This window comes from Rhyacophila brunnea, unplaced genomic scaffold (genome assembly GCF_057557595.1).
Source record: "Rhyacophila brunnea isolate RB1 unplaced genomic scaffold, BYU_Rbru_1.0 scaffold_3, whole genome shotgun sequence".
NCBI classification, from domain to species: Eukaryota; Metazoa; Arthropoda; class Insecta; order Trichoptera; family Rhyacophilidae; genus Rhyacophila; species Rhyacophila brunnea.
Window position 1 is genome coordinate 40,966,148 of NW_028232965.1, and position 25,355 is coordinate 40,991,502.

A 25,355-nucleotide genomic window follows, 5' to 3' on the forward strand; every position below is an offset into this window, starting at 1 on the left:
TATTTGCTATATAGGATAGGCTTTCACCTAAATTCACATAAGTTTGATACGTAAACCATTTCTGATAATTCGGAAGCCGTTTAATGGTCGGACTATTGGTATTAGGCGGTATGTACCCAATGAGATTTCATATCGCCATGTTGCAGGTAAGCCCAGACTGAAAGTGAACTCTGTATGATCTTCATTTTTGAGGGCGTTACCATTAGCATCATTGGTCACTACAGATTATACGATCTCTTGACGGTTCTTTTTACAAAGAATGGTTATTACCATTCGCTCATTTCATTTGATCCTTGCAATTCTATTGAAAAAACAACATGCCAATTTTGCCAGATGCTGGGTTCAAACCAGTGATTCACTGCTGACGAAACTGACACATTAACATTAACCCACCGCAGATACATAATTAATGAAAGAGATATTAATTTTAATGGATAGAAACAAAGTACCTACTCAAAATTACAATGTTAATGATTTAAAATTTTAAAACAAAGTTTTTTGTTATTTCTACGATAATTGAGTTACTTATATTGACAGGTGATTAGGGCTATGAACCCATCCTCAGAATGACACTAAAATAACTTTTGTCTTATTTTGTTCTGTAAACAATCTCGTCATACATTCCTCATTGATTGATATTTATAGTCCAGTTGTTGATCCCTCAGTTGAAGATAACTTTTGGGCCACCAAAGCATTAATTATCATTCACTATCAGAGCCACCTGCCAACAGCCAGCTATCTCTCTACGTCATGCAGTTAGGTTGTTTATTATTATTATTTATTTTTTAAATGGACATTTAAGCTAGGAATGTCTTTTGATGTGTGTTTATTATTTTATAGAGCTCATCAGTATGGTCAAATAGTAACAATCAAACTCCTCAAAGTATTACCCGACCGAACATTGCCGAGCTACCATGTACACCGGTGCAAAGCCAAACCAACAACACCGGTGAAACATCACCATGTCGCTACCAGCAGCTCAGTCAACTACTCGCAGAGAAAGGATTAGACAAATATATTCGTAAGACATCTTTTATATTATCAATAATGACAATAATACCTTGAATTGTTTTGGTATTATGATAAAATTACCCACAGTGCCATTTTACCGATTACCAAACTGTACTTATGAAAACCATAATGACAATTTACTTATTTCATCATTTCCTAAGCTGTATGCAGTTGTGGATAAATGTTTTTATGAATATGTTTATATATATATTTCTAAAACCATTAAGTACTGATATGGAAAGGTTTATGTCAAAGATTTTGTTTCAACTTTAATTAAAACTACGGATTCGGGCGATTGAATATTAAATTTGATATATTATTTTCTTTTTACACGAGATATGGGACTTGGGTGAAAGTATATACGATAATAGTAATTGTCAATATTTCACGGGCATTTTGTCATTATCAGGTGATAGAACACTATTTTATTAAATAATTTATTAAATTTTATTAAATAATAACAAATTTTGTTTTGTTGATATATATCCCGGTCCAGCATTCCTCGATCGTTTCGATTATAAGTTACAGATATTATTGCGTTCAAGCTTAATACTTTTCTTCCTAACTCTGTCGATTACAGGTTTTTAATGGGGGATTTAATCATTTATTGCGTTAATTGGTATCAGTACATATTAGTATATTAATTGTTTACCAATTCTTCATTTCATTGATGAACATTCATAATCATTGTTTTAAAAATTAATTGAAACAAATGCATTGCATGTTTCATAGACAAATTACTCTATTGGTTATTCACTAAAATCAACATGTCCTCATTTGCCTTAATAACATGTTTTTGGTAAAATATAATTGTTATTTTAAAATAAAGACATTGTAAACGTATGAATTAATTCATATTGATTCTGATTGAAAAGTTATTTGAAGTATGGCATTATTAATTGTACCATTTAATCTTTACACTACATAATAATGTATTCATATTGTGTTTATTAGATTTCCTGTATGACTCGAAGTAGCCTGGTACTGGGGCATGTACAAACTAGGAAACACATAAATATATTATATTATATTTCAGTATTCTTCTTTTCTTATATTTGTGTGCTACATTACAAAATCAGCCATGTCCACATTTAGGTATTTTTGACTTTTTTGTGAATTGCTGAAGAACTACTGCTTTCTGACATTTCTGCATTATCAAAATGTGGAATTTAATAATTTAAAATATTCTATACTCGAAATAATATAAACTTTCACCCTTGTGACTGTGTATTTGAGAAAACAAAAAGCTGGTTTTCTCATATTCATCTATTATGGACTTGGCTGTTTTTGAAATCTAGCGACACATTTGCATTATACAACATTATATATGTCTGATCTCTATCAATAAGTGATTTTATTGACCACATTCAAATGATTTTCAGAACTTTTCCAATCTCATGAAGTAGACATCACCACATTTTCTTCTCTGACTGATGGTGACCTCGTTGAAATAGGCATATCGGCATTCGGAGCCAGAAAAAAGATGTTGCTTGCAATATCAGGTTGGTGAATCCCCCAAATCATAATAATACAAAATCAGTTTGCTTATTTTTTGTAATTTCAAAAACAATTTTGACTATTCATTAGTCGGTCGATAATACTCTAGTATTATGTGGTATGTCGTCAATAAAGTGTCAGCTGATTGGTATAAAACAGTTTGTAGCCAATGAGGTTTTATAACAGTAAGCGTGCAGGAGAGCCCAAATTGAACGTGGACTTTTTATTCAATAAATAATTCACAACATTTAAGAATATAATATTCTTTATTGAACATACGTTATTTGAAAACATCTATGAGAAATATATAACAAAACAATAGCGCAATTTAGATAGCGCTTCAGTGAGAATTGTAAGAATCGTTCTTAGACTATAGATACATCTAGACGCCAACCATTGCATTGCTAAATGAAGCTGTGTGCCGTGCGTTTGGTTTGTGGGCGAGCGAACGCATTCGTATTCAAATGTTCGAGACCATAGACCATTTCGCTAGTGCTCGCACTAGACGCTCAGAATTAAAATATATTTTTCTATTTTTTTACGTTATATAGTAGTTTTAAGTGGTCAAAATGCAACCGTTAGGTAAAAATATCCCTAATTTAAGTTATTTTAAAGAAACAAGGTCACTTGATATTAAAATATATAATAATATACAAATAAATTATCACGAACATGTATCAACTTACCTATGAAACGTAATACCATCTTCTTGCTTATCAGTACGGCTACCACATTTTAATACAACACACAGAACCATCTTTTCTACTTACTTAACTAAAAATATTTACCACTGACTTTATGTTTAACACAAAAAATATCAATTTTAGCAACACGGTTATCGACGCTTAGTTAAGCAATAAGGTAAGATTTGGCGGCTACACCGTAGCAAACCATCTCCCATATCTGTAAACCTTTTATCTTACTCTAGCGCGTGTCGCAGAGATTATTAGGGTGCCGAATACTTTCTCACTCGCACTTATGCATCGTTTTTGTTCAGGCCTTGGAACCGCTAGTTAATTTCATCACAATTAGATAGGACACACATAGCTTAGCGGTCAGGGCACATAGGTGTGAATCCCAGAGGGCACGAGTTCGAATCCCACTTGGTGTCATAATATTATTTTCAAGAAGATTTCTTTTGTTGGTTATATTATATTTCTCGCCGTTGTTTTCAAATTATATATATTTTATAACATTGTTATAATATCGATACAGCTTTTTTTCCATATTATATATATTTTATAACATTGTTATAATATCGATACAGCTTTTTTTCCATATAAACTATTTCAATATCAATGACAATTATTTGATTTATCGATATGTAGGTATAGTAAGTAGTGTATATTATTATTGTGTGGTTGGTTTACGTAGAATATCTTTACTTATTTTTCTTTTTAATTCATTATAGATCTCAACAAGAATAGTGTGTTCAGTGGATCAGCTGCACCTGGGGCTGAACGTAAAAGCCTCCGGATATAAATTGAATACACGTCAAATATTTGAAGAAGATCGTTATTGTTAATTATAATAAATAATCGACTCGATAAAAAGAGAGGATCCAACAATCAGAACCGCAATTGATTTTAAGACTGAAATAATAATAATATATAATCTGCTTGTTATGCATTTAAAAAAATATATAATTCGTAACAGCTATTTTGATTGAATGATTAGGATCTTTTTAATTAAAAAAATTGTAACATTTTTATAATAGTTAATTATCCATTCCTTATTGAAAGTGTTTGAGTGTTATAATAGTATATTACAGTGATATTAATTTATTGAAAGACTTTATTTTCTTTGCCATATTTTGTATTTGATAATGTAAAACATATTTTTTTCTTCACATTCATTACAATATTTCACAGTCTAAGCGCAATACTGCGAATGAACTATTACCTAACGAAAATCTTCAGGAGAGACAAAAAACCTTGTTACTTTACTGTACTACAGGTTTGCTTTTGCGTAATTGAAAATGGTTCATATGCAGTTTTGCATGGTTCATAATATGCGGTACTGATTTAAGCAGACAACTAAAAAACTGTTGGTCGATTCTGAAATTTTAATATACCTTGTCAAGTTTGACAGAATGTGACCAAAAAAACATGGCTCTTCCGTGGTATTGCACTTACGCTGACAATTTATAGTTGTGCGTCATAAAATAAAGTCTGTCCAATTACTCTAATTGCTTGCGTGAGACAATTTCAAATAATATGTTTGTTTTATATGAAATTTGAAAGAGAAAGTTCAAAAATAATAGTTGACTCTTTTATTTTAATCATCAAGTAGTGATGTTATCATAATAAATACGAGACCAAATTGATTCCTCAATCTTACATTCAGAAGATATACACCTATCCTATTACACATAAGTGTTTCTATTCTGAATATTCTATTCTGAGATAGAATAAAATCTCCACTCAAAAAATTAAGTGAGTGAAATCAATTTATTAACTTTATTAACAATGATACTCTTGTTGATTCTTTAACATGACTGGTTATGTTTTTGTGATTAATTATTTATCAAACATGTTTATTTATAATATTATAATGTTTTTATAATGATTTTTCAACAAAAACCATTATTACGTATCATAATATAAAAAATAATATTCATAAGATACCCAGTGAGAGTTAATTTATAAATGATAATTTGTTTCGAATATCCAATAACATAAGGGTTTATGTCATTGAAATGTCCAATAATTTTCTCATATGTATTATGTATTTTAAACAAAAACCAATCCATATCATTTTTATGATACATGTGACCTCATTTATAACATAAACAATTTATATCTTTTCGCATATTATCTACTTATTTCATGACCATTTAAAAGTTATTTTCTGTCATTTTCATTATACCCTCCGCATTTTCCGTTTACCCATTGTCTTTATTCACATCTCCGATACAATTTTTGTTATCACCCCAGTTGGGAAATTTTCTAATTGTAGTGAACGCCTTATTACTTTGTGACTTAAATATTTCCTCAATTCAAGTGATGAAACAAAAAAAAATATATCAATATTTCGAGTACTTTATGCTTGAACATAATTGTACCGGGATTATTTCATCGATTAAATTAATTACTATTTTTGCATAAAAATTTGAAAGAATGTGAAGTGACTCAGACCATTTTTATGTGGATTTCTCAGTTTAGTTTGAAGCAATCCCTGTGCCCTGAACATAGGTACAAGCAAACCTGGGGGTTTTGAGGAAGTCGGTAGTTTTTTTATATTGGGGAATCTCCAATAAAACAGGGGAAAAAATCCTGGCTTCCCTCCCTGCCTGCCCAAAAACCCAGCTGAAAGACTGCCCTAAATCCTCCTAGTTTCCTTGTCAAAGCGGCATTATACAAGCAATCTTTTTTACCCAAATATGACAATATATATATATGTATTTCTAAAAGTTCTTGATTTTTTGATGTCAAGTTTATAATTTTACATGTGATACACACTATATTTCACAGATATGTTATAATATAACTATTTATATAATATTTATATTTTTTTTAATCCCACATGACATACAATATTCAACTGACCCAGTCAAATAATTGTTTACAAATCATTCTTTCTTATTTTTAATCAAAAAAATATGTTCACCAACTGGTTCACTTCCGTGTACTTGTTTTTTTATTATTATTGTATTTCATATTATTTTCAGTTTTGTTTGTTTCCTTATTTTGATTAGTAGCTTCGGTATTTAGATTTTAATGTAATTTTGTAGAGATTCACTGATGGATCACTTTTAACTGTATTTACTTCAATTGGCCCAATTGTACAAATTTTTGTCATACATGAAATTCATTTAAAATATTTATTTATAGTAAGAGGTACATTCAAAGCATCTCTTATATAATTTTCGATAGCTTGTCGTCATTATCATAATAGTAGATATACATGAATAATAAAATTAATCATTTGCATGTTTTGACAAGAATTTCATATAATTTAACAGCTACATTCTCAATGAAAATTCTATGCATGCCCAATATACACCGGTAATTATTTTTCACTTTTTAATGTTAATCAATTTTTGTGTAGTTTTAACTAAGTTTCTTTTATGGTGAAATAAAGCATTATGGTTTTTCAAATGTTCATCATTAGTCAAGTCATAGAAGTATGCGGCAATTAGAGATTTCTAAAATTTATATTTTATTGAATAACGTTTATATATTATCATTTCTATGAAATTTTATGCTTTATTTCTTCATAAAAAAAGATAATAGATACCCATTTATACCCATTAGATAATAATAATTAATGTCTGGCAATATTATTATTATTCAAATGCATGTGAATCCTAGGATTGTTCGTTTTCTAAAATACAAAAAAATTTTCATGTAATAAACTGTTTTTTTTTTAATATATCAATACCTCGCTTTACGATCAACATACGTTCCTGAAAAGTTAGGTGTAAATTGAAAATCTCACTGTTGAAATTGCATTTCATTAATTTTATTATCACATTTAAAAAATTAATGCATTCTCTAAGGTTATTTCTGTCGCTAATTGTTTATTTGCTGTGAGTAAAAGTGTGGAAAAATATTGATATATACTAGACGAGACATAAATTTTATTATTTTTAATTTAATAGTTAAATATCAACTACTCCGATCACTCTCCACTCTGCATTACATATTATAATATATGTAATTGTACAATAAAACTTAATATAAAATATGGGAAATTAGAATTTTGTCATATTCAATGAAAAATTTGGTGATGAAATACCTGTTATTTCGGGCCGCGGTTTGTACATCACTTGACTGGTTTAAACCATACCTACGCCTTTTTAAACATCTCTTAAAACAATCACGGCCGTTCATTGGACGGACAATATTGGTATAAGGCATTATTCAGCCATTGCGGTGTCGGTGCTTTGACCTCTTTAAAAAAGCATAACACTGGACAGGGAATAAAGAATTTCATCCAGAAAATAATATTTAGTAAGTACTACCTATGCTAGTTTGACCGTTTCTGAAGATAACAGTCAGTCAGTCACCCATCAATCGTGATAGTGTACATTAATTAAAATGGCTTTCAGTGCATTTGAAGGGGTTTTCTCAGAATTAATTTGGTCTAAAAAATATGGAATAGTTTACAGCCAATATCATAAAAATATCGCAAAGCGCCATGAGCCTAAACTGAATGTGGATTCTGTATGATTTTATACAGCGAATAAATTCAAACCTCACTGATGCAAATATTGTCTATGGTATGCAATGTGACAGGGAGAAAGTGAGGTACCCACCTAATTAAGATTTGTGTGCACAATTTGTGGGACAATTTTTAGTTTTTGAAATGGCCGTGATGACGTATCGGCCAAAATATAAAAGTCACACTATAGATAGTGTACTAATAATTCATTCATCGGCTAGTATTTCTTCAGACCATACAATTCTTGCAGGGATAAGGATAAAAAGATCTGATAATTTGCATGTAAATAAAATTGTTAGAGACCTCCAAGAGTTTGAGATTCTGAGGAAGGACTTCTGTATCTGACAAAATTTTCCACTGGCAAAATTACCTATCTACTAATTATTATTTAAAAAAATAAAAAATCTACTAATAATACAATACATCAACGCAATTTATTCAGATTTACTTGGTGGGTAAACTCAGTACAAATTTATAAGACGGTTTTTTGTAGCTTTTTGTGCTCAAAAATAATAGTTTAAACTAAAAGATTATATAGGTACAATAAAATTTAATTAAAATAACTGATAATACCAAAGAGATTGGATCCAATCTCTTTGGATAATACTGACTATTTATATCGGCCAATGGGTAGCCATATAAAGCAAATTCTATCGGATAACAAATAATATTATGTTGGCGTTATTCACCGTCTTAAATATTAAATTCACCTCTACTCGGTAGTAATAGTATGTACCTAGTTCTAAACATAAATATTATTTTAACACCTACCTACCAATCAAAGGAAGAACCCAGCGCCATCTTTAGAACATAGAGTAGGCTGCAGTAGGCTGTGGGTAAGCTCAGAGGTTGGACAGATCTTTCTGAGGATAATATTTTGCAAATATTTCTTGTAAATTATAATAAAACTTTTTAGCTATTCAGTTAACAATATAGCAATAATAATAATTATATACTATAAACGCTGTGGTTTTGTATACGAGATACAGTACATTCGTTTGATGAAATTTAATTTCATAAAATATTATGTCTCAATTTTGTGAAATAAAAATGCTGTAGATTTTTTGTCAAAATTATTTTTACATCCTGGTAACATTTCAAAATTGTTTTATTGTCCTTGAATGACTTTGAAATGACACTTTGATAAGAAAATAATACACGGTTGATTCGAAGTCTAGAATTTTAAGATTGATAACAGTATATTTTGAGCAGACTCCTAGACTGGTTCGGTGCTCCATCTTTTTAATATTTGCTGTACGTTTCGCATTGGCATTTCCCCAAATGTCTTTAAAAATAGTTTCAAAACAAACCAAAGCCTACGATGGTCAAAAGCCGGGAACAAGCGGACTTCGAAAGAAAGTGAAGGTTTTTATTCAAGAAAACTACACAGAAAATTTTATACAATGTATTTTGGATGCGAACAAAAATAACATTGTCAACTCGACTTTAATTGTCGGCGGAGATGGGCGGTATTTATGTAAAGAAGTTGTGTTTCTTATCATTCAGATATCTGCTGCTAACGGGGTTTGTAATAAATAATACTTTTCTAGTAATTATCAATTCAATAAACAGTATTATTTTTAGTAGTAGGTAGGTACCTACCTAACAATCGTTATGTTGCTATGTACTGAATTAGGCACTAACATTAAACATAAATCTATCTATCTATTTACGAAACGCCACAGAATTGCTTTTTTATTTAAGTAGGTAGTTACTACTTACTACTTTTATGTTTTTGGTGCTTCCATATTTTTTCGGATGTTTTTTACTTTACTAGAAACACGAGTCAGAAGGAAATGTAGTAATTTTATAGTACTCAATATCGTTTTTGAGATCAAAAACCAAACCAACACCTAAAGCGCCGGCTAGACGCTCATGCTTTACCGCAAGTTTACCTGCGCAAACCGGTTTAATTTGGGAAGCTCGTGTGTATGGACGAGAAAACTGTAGCTCGCGCAAACTGAAAAGCGCTGTAAAAGTGTTCTGTATTTTTTGCACAAACTATACCATGCAGGCTAGTCGCTGCTGTCTAGCCGGTGCATCACACAACCTACTGTAACCCAAAAATAAGTGTGTTAGGTTTTGGTTTTGTTTTTGGTCTCAAAACATCTTAACCTCTATGACGATATGGAGTACTATAGAATTAGCAAAAATTTATACTAGTATTGAAACAACCTTACAAATATGTACCCATTTATTATGAGTACCTAACCAAAAATCATTTCATCATTTTTATAGAAGTATATCGCTATTAATAGTGGTACTGCTCAATAGTTAAGGTGTGCTGATCCAGTTTCTTCCTATGTGCGAGAAGATTGCCGAGCTAATGTGTTAATTGTCTAAATTATCAACGTGTTTTAACCCACCCACCCACGTCTTCAGAGACAAACCATATTATGTCAACATAGATTTATTATATTATACAAACTGACAGATATGTTAATAAATTATTTAAATTACAGGTATCTCGTCTGTTAGTTGGACAAAATGGCATTTTATCTACACCGGCCATATCCAGTCTTATTAGAACGCATAATACCTTAGGTAATTGACAATAATTATGTACACAATACTATACATTATTATAATGAACTATGCATGATTATGCCTGTCTGGCTTCTGTTTTCATTGACAAACTGTAGGTATAAAATTTTTATCATAGATGTTTTATCACCAGGTGGAATTGTCTTGACCGCTTCGCATAACCCGGGTGGCATCGACAATGACTTTGGAATCAAATTCAACTGCCAAAACGGCGGCCCAGCGCCTGATCAAACAACTAATGAAATTTATGATCTATCCACAAAAATAACAGAGTATAAAATTGTACCCGATTTGGTATGCCCCATCGATAAATTGGGACATTATTCATTTGATGTAAGTTAATTTTTTATTGATTACTTATTATTCTGCGCGTTGGATCTTGACCATCTGAAATACACTTCTCCACTTTATTTGCCTCCTACTGCCGTCAATGTCTGTACTAAATATAACTGAATTATTGCTAGAAAATCCTTTGACTAAGACAAATAAAATAAGAAAAATAGCAATCCTTCTTATTTTGAGAGTGTGTTGAAGTACCCCATTCCAATGATTGCGTACATATTTGAGAAAATACAAAACTTTCAAGATGATTAAAAAAAAAATTGATTCTGTAATGCATCTATACTCGATCCAGATTTGGATGGCATGTAGCTAAAATATACATGCTGTCCTGCTTTGACATTTCTCTCATGAATTATCCGATAGAATTTAGCACAGTACCTACCACATGTTATCTAATATGACATTTTATAACCATCGGTGGTGGCATGTTAATTTTAACAGTTTATATTTTTAATAGTGTTCTTGAGTTATATTCTGATAATGACATCAATTATTATAAGGGTTAGTAAGGAACAGGAATAAACTATGTAAATGTGAAAATACAAGGACAGCCTGTCTGATTTAGCTATCTAAATTCTTAAGGTGGATAGACGATAATTCTGACTATTTGATTCTAATATCGCTGGGAGACGTTAGATTCCAGATAAAGATGATATCCTTAGAAAAGTTATATATGTGTGGAAGCCCGAGCCAATGACTGATTTTGAGGCACCCCACGATAAAAAAAAACCATAGACTTTAACTACCAACATACCTAGTAAAAATATCTTTCCCAGAATCACAACCTGTAAGTCAAAATCATGATTATTAAAGACGTCAGTGATAACACATAATATTATTAGTGGTTTTTTTACATTTCAGTTTGAGTGAGTATGTTATAGGCCCCTTTGCTGTTAGTTTCATGTTAATTAGGATTTTGGTATAATTTAAAAATTCTTTACTTGATTTGAACTGTTCTGACGAACCCCTTTAATTCTTGTGACGAATCAATTATGTTTTCTGCGTCAAATAAAATTGCCACTGTCAAAGAGTGTATATTATAATATGAAACGTTATTATCGTTTGAATATCACGTTTAGGCTCTGGCCTGAACAGGTGTGCGATACAGAATATAATAATGTTTCTATCACATCGCGTACTCAAATATGTAGGTACATCATAACACGTGTTGTGCCGATAGATAGATGCCGCCAAACTGGTGATATGGCAATGGGCTTGGCATCGATCAACGAATTTCAAGTTTGTTGGGAGCTCATGGCAGTGAAGAGCCAGGGATTGAGAACAGTAGAAGTACGGGATGGTTATCATTGAGCAATGGATCGATCCAGGCTGATTATAGTAACAATAGCTCGAGACATGAAATATCAAATTGTATCAAGTATTAATTGTCATTACCGATGATATTGAGAACCGCTGGCGTAGAATATTTTTTATTGTACATATTATATTCTTTGTCGACGTAATTAATATATTTACAATACCATAATCGTTGTCATACATTGATTAATGTGTAATCAACGCTTAGTATATATTCTGTTTTATCAATGCAACTGCAATATTCAAACAATAAGTAAAATAATACTTCAATTAACCAAAGTTATGAGCCAATAGATTGAAAAAGATTACCTAACTTGACTGATAAACGGAGTTGTTTACTTGGCGAAGGCTGAATGTATAAATAATATCTGATGATAGTGTAGTGTTGTTAGTGCAATTGTTAGTGCAGTTAGTATTCAAAATTTTTTTCTATAATAATAATTCTATTATTGATCGATGATAAATATTTTTTGTTCATATTTTTTCCCTTTAGATCGAAGGCAAAAAGTTTGAAGTCGAAGTGATAGACCAAGTCGAGAATTATGTCAATCTTATGAAAAGCATTTTCGATTTTGGAAAAATAAAATCGTTGGTGACCGGCTCCGATTCCAGAAAGCCATTTAAAGTACTTATTGATTCTATGAATGGAGGTATATTTTTTTTGCATTTCTTCTTATACTCTTCCAGCTACTCATTTAGTGCTGACACCGCAACTGGTGCGTTTGCGTTACCCGGCCATTAGATATAATTAACACACTATTTAAATGTGTAATTAAAAATTAATTAAAAAGTCAGCAGTCAGCAGAGATCTGAAAATATGAGTTTTGTAAAATCACATTTTTTATTCAAAACTATCTATTTCAGTCACTGGCCCCTACGTCAAACGTATTTTCGTGGATGAATTAGGAGCATCAGTCGATAGTATTACAAGAACGATACCACTAGAAGACTTCGGTGGGGCGCATCCTGATCCTAACCTTACGTACGCAGCGGATCTTGTAAACAAGGTCAAGAACAGCGACATTGATTTTGGGGCTGCTTTTGATGGCGACGGTGATAGGAATATGATCATCGGCAGAGCAGCCTTCTTTGTTACTCCTTCAGACTCCCTGGCCGTAATAGCTGACAATTTGGAGATAATTCCCTACTTTTCCAAAACTGGCTCTAAAGGATTTGCGCGAAGCATGCCTACGGCCGCCGCTGTCGACAGAGTTGCAAAAATGTTGGGCAAAGATATATATGAAGTTCCGACCGGCTGGAAGTACTTTGGTAATTTGATGGATTCGGGAAATCTCTCTCTCTGCGGGGAGGAGAGTTTCGGTACGGGATCCGATCATATCCGAGAGAAGGACGGCATCTGGGCTTGTCTGGGCTGGCTTTCTGTCATCGCTGGAACTGGAAAGTCTGTGGAGCAAATATTGAATGACCATTGGAAAAAATACGGAAGAAACTACTTCACTAGGTGATTTACATTTTTAATTATGTCGATGCTTTTTTTTATGTGATCAACGCTTTGCAGTTGAATAAAGAATCTTATAACAATATTCAAAAGACACTTAGATATTCAAGATATTTTTCGAATCAATAGACAGACATCTGAAGCCGACCTTGAAAATGTTTAAATAATATTAAAAGACCAGTATTATTTATATTTTTAGTTGTTTATAAAATCATCTGTATATTATGAACAATTAATTCTGTATTTACATAAATATGAATTCTTATCTGTTGAATATTATTATTTCGATCAGTTTTATCATGTTTTCAGAATATATATTTTACAAATATTTTAATCTATTGTACGACAACATCTTCTTGGCTAAGCTTCTAGGCGCTGCTGTCTACTAAATGGGAGGAGCTTCTTAGTTTATAATGAGATTCCAGGTAAAAATGGGCGGAGCATGTTAGTTCACAGTATTAACACGTAGCCAAAAAGATGTTGTCATACAATATACCTTAACATTTTCTGATTTTCTCTATTTTTATAAAATACACTCATGCTACATCATTCTAAATGCAAAATAATTTCATTTTAATTTTCTTTTCAAAGGTACGATTATGAAGAATGCGCTAGTGATCCCTGTAGTGCAATGATGACTTCTTTGGAGAAGAAAATTACTGATCCATCATTTGTTGGCAAAGATTTTACTTACGGAAGCAAGACTTACAAAGTAAAACTGGGAGACAATTTCTCATACGTAGACCCTATTGACAAATCTGTCACCACCAAACAGGTAGATACATAAATAATTGAATATTATCTATATGGAGATTGGCAGATGTTGTTGCCTTGTTGTATATAATATTAACAACATTTATATATAGACTTATATCATGGCTGCGGACATCTGAGCCGTGATCTATGGAAATACAGATCTCCATGTAAAGTCTATATTATTACATACAGCACTATTAAATTGCAGCCATGATATGATGGCTTTAGAATAGTGCCCGGAATATCTTAATTTCAAAGTCTAGTATTAAAAACTTCTTTAAGGAATCGACTGACATCTCATAGTCTTATAACACCCAAGTAAGGCTGCAACGGGAAAATGTCTGAAAGATATATGTAAAGGACGCCGGCTTGGCGAAATAGTTAAGTTCTGCGGGAGTATATGGCATGCAACTCACATGGCTGAGAAGAGTGGAATCAATTTAGACAGGTCTTCCCAGCAGTGGATAGATTCAGAATAATGATGATATTATGTATGACAATCAATTTATCAAGTCTGGTTTTTACAAAAACATTTAGTAAGTTATAAATTAATAATTTGTCATTTTCAGGGTCTCCGCATTATATTTGAAGATGGATCTCGAATTGTTCTCAGACTCAGCGGAACTGGAAGCTCAGGAGCTACTGTTAGGTAAAAATTAATATTTTTTATAGTATCCTTCCTACTAATATATATCACTGTTTATGTTAGCCATTTAATAATATTATGCTGTACAAAAATTGATAGTAGAGATAAACAGAATGCAGTTATCTGTATCTAGAATCTAGAATGAATATAGTGGTCATGATCATTTTTACACTCTATGTCTTCAAGAAAACTCAAGGCTTTCTCCTGTATGAGTATAATTATAGTGCTTGTACACGTGCATGGATTTACTTGAACCAATAGTGTGTTTTTAAAACTATTGCTATAATAACTGTTTACACGTAAAAGTGCTGACTGTCTCACCAATCTCATTCTTCAAGGGTAAACAAGACGCAATGTTGTGATTTTATGGTACTATTTGACAAGTCGTAAAAATCGGTTAATCTCAAAATGAGTCTGTGCGGTGTAGTTTATTTTTTCTGGAAGGTTCGCCACTATTGTTCTACTGCACAGGCCCAGATATCGAACAAATCCCAACTGTCACGTGAAAATTCAGAAGCTTCCGAACTTTTTTGATTCATGCATGCAATGTTGCAACTTGCAGGATAAAACATGTTTACATGTGCATTTTTTTGTTATGGTCGCGATAATACGTATTGTCAACAGTAAATCCATGCACGTGTAAACAGGGTATAAGGCTTATTGGAATTTGTTGTTGTCGCATATCTTCCATACATATAACCAATAATTTTTCCATTTCTTCTATTAATATTCCTCTTTTCATGGTAATTATCGTAAATTGCGTTATTACTAATTTTTTTGCATGTTCCATATATTATAACATAATATGTTATGTAAACACAACTGCAGATAAACAAATTGCTGCAAATGAAAACATAATTTTTTTAAATATTCGCACAAGTCGAGGAATTACAGTTAGTACAGTGCCCATCTCTGAACCAGTGAGTGCAGATTGTATTCCACGTCTAGTAAAAATTACGTGTTGTTTTTTCATCATGTATTTGATCCAGAGCAAGGATGAAACGGGTAGGCCGAAAACACCAATATGTTTTTTTACTTATTTGATTAAACAATATGTTAAACATTTTTTCCAGATTGTATATTGACTCCTATGAAGCTACAGATGTTGCTGGTGATGCTCAAATCATGCTCAAGCCTTTGATCGAGGTGGCATTGGAGATATCCGACTTGAAGAAGTTCACTGGCAGGGAAAACCCAACTGTTATCACATAAACACCAAACAAATTTATAAAACACCGCTAATATGATTGCTATCCCTCCGGAAAATTCGTACACATATTACCACATGGATGTCATGAGCATATGATGATAACGCAGAAAATGTTACTTCCTAATAAAAAAAAATTAGTTGCGCATCCAGTTTTTGTCCACTTGTTCTCTTTTTATGTAAGGAAGCAGATTCATTCAAAACGTATTCATGTGCTCAAAATTTGTTGTTACAATCTAATCTGAATCTCAGCATTTAAACTGATTACAAAATAGATGTCAACCATTGATATGAATGTGCAATGTCAATCGAGTGTCATTAATAAAAGTATTTTCACTTCTTGTATGTCAAAACATTACAGCTGAAATTTTATTATAACTACTTATTACTATTAAATGTACTTCAATAATGCTTACATTGTTATTTTGTTGTAATAAGAAATTTTTTAAGGTGAAGAATATAATTTTACAGAACTGAATATTGTAAAAGATTATTTTTAGTGCCTACTAATATATTATACAATGGTATATTTTTCAAAAGACTAAAACGATATTATATTATGTATCATGTGTAACTAAATTTATTATGAATGAATATGTCAAAGGATAATAAAATTGAACTGATTCTATGAGGTACCAAAATGACAATGTGATTAATATTTAAGAAATTGGTTGTATTTTTATAAATCATTGTTTATAATGGGAAATTAATATATTAAAAATTCTGTTTTATATATCGGTAGTTTTTATTTTGACAACATCAATACACAAAATAAATTGTAAACTATATTAATGTATGAGGGCTCTGGAAACAAAAATGGCAGTCTCCATTTTCGCAATATGTTGGTGAGTCTTTAAAAATGTCTTACTTACATCTTATAGGTATAATTTCTGAAACAAGTATTATAACATGTTATATAATTATTATCAGTATACAAACAACATTTCAAAATACTTTTTTGCCGAAATTATACCTATAAGGAAGATGTAAGATCACAGAACAGATTAATGAAATAGAATTCCGATAGGCTATATAAATACCCTACATTTTGATGCAGGGTTTTGAATGTGTAAGTGTCCAACGAAAATGAACCACACATTATGGACATGCAATAGTTTGTGTTGCAACCTTCAAATACACCAATAATGAATGAGCGTCGGTGCATAAACAGAGAGCAGTTGTCAGAACGAAGGGCAAGCGTATTTTTGAAACATGTTTAAGTTCATCCCGTATTCTTCCAGACTCGATCGGCTGCCTGTTACTCTGAGTTCCCTGTGTTATTAATGACTCACCAACATATTGCCTTCATATTATACAGTAATACCTTGAAGTTACGCAATAGATGGGTCCGACGAAAATCGCCTAAGTCGAATTCGCGTAAGTCGGGGTACCAGTGGCGCACTCAGGATTTAATATTGGGGGGGGCCCAAGGAGAATATAAATTAGTCCCATAGGCTCTTTTTCCTTCATATAATTATTTTTACATATTTTAATATACACGGCGGTATATTTTTACAGTTTCTCCTAATTTTTATTAAATTGGAGGTATAGTGGCGGTAACCGTTGAGCGTGTCATCAGTGACTGGCGGATTGGAAGTGACTAACAGCGACCATGCTGGACTTGTGCGCCTAGTATGCTAAAACATTACTCAAATAATATCGGCTGTGCTACCCACTTGGTCTAGAGAGCTACAATATGTATGCCAAATTCCACTGAAAAAAAAATGTTTTTTTGCTTTACACTACCACCGACTGTAGTGGGTGTAGTCGTTCTTTTCGCAGAATGTTTATCGTCGATTTTTGATTTTTTTTATTGAGGTTCCAAAATATTAATTGAAAATGGACAATAAAAAGTATTATTGCATTTAACTTATACACAAACCTACTCAACACAACACAGCCTGATTTCTCGTTTATCGGTCTTTTGTCTATTACACTCGGTGTACCTACACCATGGCTCCCACATCCTGAAACGGGCCCTCAGGCTAGGATATTTGGCGGGCCCCCTACCTACCGGTAAGATTAAAGGCAGTGTGAAAAACTACATTAATGTTTTTCAAATTGTATTTTAGTTCAAATTAAGGGTATATACACAGTGAATTATTGATGATTTTTAATACATCTACTTTAATAATGGAGCTTTAATAATAATAGCTGTCGAGTATCGACACATAATAATCATAAAATGTATTGCACAGTTATAAATTTTAAAATGTTCATGGTCATGAAGTATAATAGCGCTGCAGGTGAATTTTTTTTACTATTAAAGCTAATTTATGATTTGTGTTTATCTCACTTATCCGGTCATCCCGACACGGCCCCCCACAGCCCGGGCCCCCAAGCTAGAGCCCTGTCAGCCCTCCTCAGCCACGACCTACATCATCATCATCAGGGGCGCGACAACCCGGTGTGGGTCCTGGCCTCCTCCAACAACTCCCTCCACCTGTCCCTATCCAGTGTGGCCGCTTTCCAATTTGGTACCCCCAGAATACGGCAGTCACTGGCAGCTCCATCTAACCAGCGAATCTTTGGCCTCCCTCTTCTTCTATGTCCTATTGGATTGCTGGACATCACTCTCTTTGCCGGTTCATTGTCATTCATACGGTGCACATGACCTAGCCATCGCAGTCTCCCAATCTTAATTGATTGAACTGCGCTGCAATCTTTGTACAGTCCGTAGAGCTCAGCATTATATCTTCTCCTCCAATTGGTGCCATCCCTGATCGGTCCATATATACGGCGGAGAATTTTTCTTTCAAAGATGTTCAGGGCTCGTTCATTTCGCTTTCCGATGCGTAGGTGAGCACTGGCTTTACAAGTGTCTTGTAAAGAGTGCTTTTAGTTCGACGAGATAGTAAGCGGGACTTAAAATGTCTTAACAGACCAAAGTAGCATTTATTCGCAGACATGATTCTCTTGTTGATTTCTTCTGTAATATCATTATGTCGAGTTACAAGAGATCCAAGGTATATGAAACTGTCGACCGTATCAAACTTGTATGCACCAATATCTAACTTTGGTGCGACTTCTCGTGGTGTGACATAGACAGGCATGTATTTAGTTTTTATTAAACCCATTCTTTTGGCAGAGGCTTCTAGTGCTGTGAATGCCTTTTTCAGCGCCAATTCTGATATGGCAATAATGTCGATATCATCGGCATACGCCAGCAGCTGCACAGGCTTAGTAAATATCGTGCCGCTGCCACGGGCATCAATCTTTGCATCCCGTATCGCCTTTTCTAGCGCAATATTGAAAAGAAGGCATGCCAGAGAGTCACCTTGCCTTAGGCCATTCAGTGATACAAATGGCTCGGATATTTCCGCTTGAAGCTTTACCCGGCATTGTACTGGTGTCATTGTCATCTCTACAAGTTTAATTATTTTCGTCGGAATTTCAAATTCTCGCATTGCTTCGTATAGCCGGTATCGATTAATGCTATCATAAGCTGCCTTAAAATCGATGAACAGGTGATACGTGTTTATATTGAATTCAGTGGTCTTTTCTAGAATCTGCCTTAGAGTGAATATTTGAGTAACACATGATCTCCCTCGTCGAAAGCCTCCTTGATAGTGCCCGAGTATTCCTTCTACAATGGGTTCCAGCCGCTGGAATATCAGAATCGACAACAGTTTATATGCAGAGTTAAGGAGTGTCACCCCTCTGTAGTTACTACATTCTAGTTGGTCTCCTTTCTTGTGCAGGGGACAAATCAGCCCATCCTTCCACTCTTCTGGCATCTTTTCTGAAGTCCATACTTGGTGGATTAGGCTATGTAAATGTTTGAGCAGGCTTTCTCCCCCACATTTTATTAATTCACTCTGGAGGTTATCTATTCCAGGCGATTTGTTTGTTTTTAACCTTGACATGGCACCTTTTACCTCATTTAATGTCGGTGGTTCTTCGTTATCATCCATGCCACTTTGTACTGATTCCTGGTCATGAGTATTAATGTTAGTGTTGCCGGCATCATTATGGGGGGTATTTAAATGTTGATCAAAGAAACCCACCCACCGGGCAAGAATATGGTGCTTTTCTGTGAGTATCATGCCATTGTCATCCTTGCACATTGTGATACGAGGCTTGAAACCCTTCCTAACATTATTTATCTTTCTATAGAACAGCCGACTTTCTTGGGCTTTATAGTGTTCTTGGAGTAGGATCATTTCCTTTTTTAAATAATCACGTTTCTTTTTCTTGTGTAGTTTCTTTTCTTCACGCCGGCGCTTTTTATACTCATCGTCTGATGCCCGTGTTTTCTTCTGTAGCATCATTAAGTAAGCCTCATTCTTTCTTGTAGTGACTTCGCGGCAATCTTCGTCAAACCATTCTGATCGTTCACCTGTTTTTCGGCGTCCTAAGGTATCATTAGCTGAGGATACTATGGCAGTCTTGCACTCTTCCCAGTTTTGATTCACCTCTTCATGATCTCCAACCTCAACATTGTCGCTCAGGTGAGTGTTCAAGCTCTCCTGGTACCGAGCCAGTTCCTGCGGAATCTTCAGTTTCTCTATGTCAAAGGGTTTTGCTCTTGCTCCCATTTCCTTTTTGGTGTTCGAGATCTTTGCTCTAACTTTTCCACACACTAGGAAATGGTCTGAGTCTACATTAGCCCCTCTGTATTTCCGGACGCTCATTAGATCCGATCTGTGCCTGTTGTCTATCAAAATATGGTCTATTTGGTTTATTGTGCACCCATCCGGGGATTTCCAAGTTCCCTTATATATATCCTTACGGGGAAACATTGTGCTACCAATAACCATATTTAGTGACGCTGCACAGTTAATTAGTCGGGTACCATTGTCATTACTTTCATTGTGAAGACTATGTTTTCCGACAATGGCAGTGTAGATCTCCTCCCGTCCTATTTTGGCATTTAGATCGCCGAGTATTATTTTGACATCGTGATTTGGGGAACTGTTGTACGTGCTTTCTAACGCATCATAGAAGTCCTCTTTTTCCTCATCGGACTTATCCTCTGTAGCATGTACACTTATAAATGAGTAATTGAAGAAACTTCCTTTAATTCGCAGTCGCATGATCCTTGGGTTGACTGGTTCGAACCCAATAATTAAATGTTTCACTCGTTTGCTTACGATGAATCCAGTCCCAAAGTGATGTTCACTATCATGGCAGCTATAGAGTATAGTGCAGTCTCGTTTCTCCATCACTCCTTGACCTATCCATTGCATCTCCTGTAGGGCCGTAATATCACATTGGTATTTTATGAGTTGTTCTGTAAGGAGTTTAAGTGCTCCTGGTAGCCACGACCTACACCACTCCGGAATTCGGGTGGACACCGAGAATTTTTTGACAGTTCCATTAGGGATTGGGTTTCTAAAAATACACGACATTAGTGTTTCAAAATTTTTGTGTTAGAAATAAAAATCTAAGAAATTTTTCTAAAAAGGGTGCTGGAGAATAATTACAAATCATTTTTTGCTGTGTTTTTATTTGTCTAAGCCCAAGGTATAGTTTATTGCCTTTCAATTTCAATGTTTTAAATCATTCTGATAATTTTCATGTTTGGGGGGTGCCAGGGCCCCTCGCCACCCCTCCCCCCCCCCTGGGTGCGCCACTGCGGGGTACAACTTTACATATAAATTTTGTTTAATTGGGACTAAGGACTAACAAAAACACATGTTTAGAAAAAAAATATTTTATAAAACTGCAGTTCTTTATACATATTAATATGTACAAAATATTAAAAAAATAAATGAGTTACATAAAAAAATTATTTCGATGTGGATAGCTTCATAAAATCTAACAAATTTGTCTGACGAGACTTCTTTTCACGGAGAATTTCTTCATAGCGAGCTAATAATTTTTTTATTCCTCGCTTTGTAGCTATAACGCGTTCTTTGTTGGAGTATGTTTTCTAAAATTTGTAAGCCCTTTCCAATAGAGCTGAGACCTTATGCCAAGCTTGCAATTGTCATGTGCTTCTTTGGTAGAACTGGGTCTGAAGTGTTGTATAAAGAATCGTGTAACTCCGAGGTCGCGTAAGTCAGGGTATTACTCTATAAATATATATTTTTTTTTAAGACTACAATGGGCCATGATGCCCAATGATAGTAGTTTAGTGAAACAGTATTGTAATTAGTAACAGAGGTGAAACAAACACCGAAGCTTTGATAAAATCACATAATATATTATGACCTCACTGAATCGAACCCGGAGCCGTAGGATAAAAGGCCAGCGTCTTACGCTCTGGACTACGAGGACCTAGCCACGTATTTGAAAACTAATATATTATAGCTAATCATCCATTGTTTCTGCTTACTGGTAGAAGATATATTTGAGTTTGCTCTAAATAAGAATGCATTTTGCTATTTTCATAGAAAATCGATCAATATAACATGAACACTTATATTTGTTTAACGTAAGTTATCTACATCTTTTATCTTTCCGTAAGATTGAAAGATTGGTTGCGTAATGGTTAGCATTTAAAGGAAGGTCCTAAAATGTATTGAGGAAAACAGGAATACTTTATTGAATTTGATACCTATCTAAATGTATTGCAAATCAAAGGTAAAATATGATACAAGTAAATAAATTCATAACGTGAAATAATATTTGATTTACTCTATCTTTAATACTGTAAATACCAATATGTAGGTAAAAATAATTAAGTTTGTTCATTTCATCTTGGATTTAAAAGATTATATAATATTTTTGTCTGTCTACAGAAGATTATAATAATATATTGTCAATAAATAGTTACATACTTATTATTACAATAATATTTCTAAATACATACAGAATATTCATTAATTATACATATTTATATACGTATTTTCTGTTATAAGATAAATGAAACCTCTAGTCTCCAAGCACTCTGTATATTTCTTATAACACGTCCCAAACAGATATGTACATATGTTTAATATTACAATACGTAATTATTACATTCTTAATTCTTAAACATTTTTTACTTCATTTAACAGACATTTTCATAGTACCTGTATGAATAACTTATTAATATATTCATATCTCTTAATTTATCTAAGTACCATCCGAGTATAAAAATTCCTTTTCTTTATGATTATAATATTATGGCAATGTGTTTGAAATACACGAGCAGTCTGTTGTGTATTTTAATATTGCCTAACATGTTTTTAAAACAAATAAAAATATGTTTTCTGGATATCAGAAAGTCCTGTATATCAAGTCTCGGGAGAAGTAATGTGTTTACGTCAACTTTTCTTGTTGCCTGAATCTGAATGGATCATTTCATTTATTAATAATCATTTGATTCATTAATACTTACAAATTCACATTTATACTTCAACATATAAAAACATTATTATTTTTTTAATCTTTTAAATTTTCATTTACAGCACGAAAGTATAAATTATAAAATCAAATAAAATAAATTATAATTGTCCTAATATTAATTTTTGGTAGGTAGATAGAATGTTTTGTTTTATTGTGTTCCCATATAAATGTCAATATTAAAGTGGACACATCAGCATAATAGGTGAACGAATTGAAGGCGGACTTCCAATATAGGTTTAATGTGGGTAGAGTTCATTTTTCAATCATATTCAACCGATTTTGTAATGAAAACTGTATGAGCAGGTTCATTTAGAAGAGCCTGTATATTCTTGAGATGCTACGTCTACTAGTAAGTCAATGGTGGTCACGCTTTTATTTATTTTTAATTTATCTGTGACTTTGAACTACATTATGCATTGGAGATAAAATGACACAAGAAAAGAGTGATGAATGGATTGATGTATCATTTTGTGGATGAAATGTGTGAAACAAACTACAAAATTTACAATGAAATCACTGATAAAATAACCATTATATTATTTAAAGTTAATATTAACTATTGATTTATAATTATTCAGTTTATATTGTGCAGTTTTCATAATATTATTACCATTGTATGTAATTTAAAAAATGGCAACAATTTTGATCTTGGTAAACAATGTACCCATGTTACGCACAGTTTTGTTATCTCTGCCGTTACATTGTCATTATGCATACATGTCATCGTTAGTTAGATTTACACAACGTTGACTTTCTATATGTCAGAGCCTAAAGCTGATTATCTCAGTTTTGCAAAAGCTTCACTTGATCTATGCATACCGCTTATTTAGCCAAGATATGGTTAAACAAATATCACTCGATTATCCAAAGATATCGTTATACTCATTTCCTGCAGTATAATATGAGATCATAACATTATTACAAACATAATATATTTATTTACATATCATATTAGTCCCCGACGAAAAATTGAGCTACTAAATTACAGAGGCCAACAATAAATATTGATACATAGAAAAATGCTTTGAGAAAGGTGAGTTTTCCTCTAATATAGAGAGACATCATTTGTAGAAGACTTGGCAAAGTGAAAACATGAACCAATCCACTGATGGCACCAGTGTATCTGAAAATTTAAGACAAGATAATATTAAAATTACATAAAGTGTAAAATGGAAGAGATTTGTGTACAAAAAGATTAAGGATAGGTGATTTGAGCGAATTAAAAATAATGGGACTATTTGGTGGCTCCGATTGGACGTTAGACATCTGGCCAATGCAGGTGAATGAAAAACACAAATAAATACATGTACACTACGACTTGAACCAACAATATAACATACAACAGAGCTAATAATAAAGTATCTACATATATAATAAACCAAAGGTTTATGGTAGTTGAAAAGAGTCATTTAGATGCTGTGCGTTCACATTCCAATATTGCACTGAACTGTCATAATGTAATGCAATAATACTTACAAACTACAAGGTACAAATAATATTTTAAACCTTCAACATCAGTCAGTCACTGTAATTCAGTGCTTATGTTGGCAACCTTGACTTACTATAATAGATAGATACTTTATAGGCATTAGACATGCTTGTCTACTAGCTGGTTTATATCGTAACGTACATGTAATTCTTCACGCATTCCATTCAACCATGTGACGCCGGTTTTCGCCGTCTAGTTGGCGGTGTCAAAACAATGGATTCGAATTTTATGAGTGAAATTGTGGTATAAATTCCGATATTACTGACCTAATAATAGTTCCAATTTTTGGCACGAAGCACGCAAACAGAATGCAAACTGTCACGACAAATGCATTGAAAAGTATAACGTATAACCGGGGTATGTGTCCACATCCTAATATTTGCACCCGCAGCATATAAGCAATCAGTGGATAGACTGTTATCACTTGAAACAGCAATAGGACACGAGCAACTGCAGTCATAATATCGCTCTTAGCAAAATTATTCAGGATATTCTGAAAATAGAAAGAAATAAATCAGAGTTGAAACATAACTACACTACTATCCTACAACTGATGTGTCATGATTGCGATTTCATATATTATGTAAATAATGTAAAGAAGAAAAGTTTTAATGGACAACTTTTATTCATGAAAACAATACATATT

General features: G+C 33.0%; 3 protein-coding genes across 5 annotated transcripts in view; 2 read left to right on the plus strand and 1 right to left on the minus strand.

The window, feature by feature from the left end:
• BicC (protein bicaudal C) overlaps nucleotides 1–6,675 on the plus strand; it is a 31,719-nt gene extending 25,044 nt beyond the window's left edge. The window contains exons 18-20 of the mRNA XM_085952975.1: nucleotides 841–1,021; nucleotides 2,394–2,513; nucleotides 3,920–6,675. Of these exons, the coding sequence (XP_085809101.1) occupies nucleotides 841–1,021; nucleotides 2,394–2,513; nucleotides 3,920–3,990 (372 nt within the window). The 3' untranslated portion in view covers nucleotides 3,991–6,675. The remainder of the gene's footprint in view (nucleotides 1–840; nucleotides 1,022–2,393; nucleotides 2,514–3,919) is intronic.
• A 2,136-nt stretch (nucleotides 6,676–8,811) lies between these two features.
• Pgm1 (phosphoglucose mutase 1) lies at nucleotides 8,812–16,685 on the plus strand. Its single transcript, XM_085953399.1, has 8 exons — nucleotides 8,812–9,198; nucleotides 10,137–10,218; nucleotides 10,352–10,551; nucleotides 12,371–12,527; nucleotides 12,742–13,339; nucleotides 13,928–14,111; nucleotides 14,662–14,741; nucleotides 15,812–16,685. The coding sequence occupies exons 1-8, from the start codon at nucleotides 8,956–8,958 to the stop codon at nucleotides 15,948–15,950; spliced, it is 1,683 nt and encodes a 560-aa protein (XP_085809525.1). The 5' UTR covers nucleotides 8,812–8,955; the 3' UTR covers nucleotides 15,951–16,685.
• The window catches only part of LOC147068367 (sodium-coupled neutral amino acid transporter 9 homolog), a 58,042-nt gene continuing 49,368 nt past the window's right edge, over nucleotides 16,682–25,355 (minus strand). For all 3 annotated transcript variants that reach the window (XM_085953400.1, XM_085953401.1, XM_085953402.1), the window contains exons 10-12: nucleotides 24,976–25,202; nucleotides 21,214–24,343; nucleotides 16,682–18,319 (exon numbers count right to left, since the gene is read on the minus strand). In XM_085953400.1, the coding sequence (XP_085809526.1) occupies nucleotides 24,172–24,343; nucleotides 24,976–25,202 (399 nt within the window). In that variant the 3' untranslated portion in view covers nucleotides 16,682–18,319; nucleotides 21,214–24,171. The remainder of the gene's footprint in view (nucleotides 18,320–21,213; nucleotides 24,344–24,975; nucleotides 25,203–25,355) is intronic.

What these genes read in the sequence shown, in the direction of transcription:
- Pgm1 (XM_085953399.1), top strand. Translation starts at nt 8,956, where the DNA reads ATGTCTTTAAAAATAGTTTCAAAACAAACCAAAGCCTACGATGGTCAA. An exon ending in AGATATCTGCTGCTAACGGG is followed by an intron (nt 9,199 to 10,136) that starts GTTTGTAATAAA and finishes TTTAAATTACAG; the next exon opens with GTATCTCGTCTGTTAGTTGG. An exon ending in TATTGATTCTATGAATGGAG is followed by an intron (nt 12,528 to 12,741) that starts GTATATTTTTTT and finishes TATCTATTTCAG; the next exon opens with TCACTGGCCCCTACGTCAAA.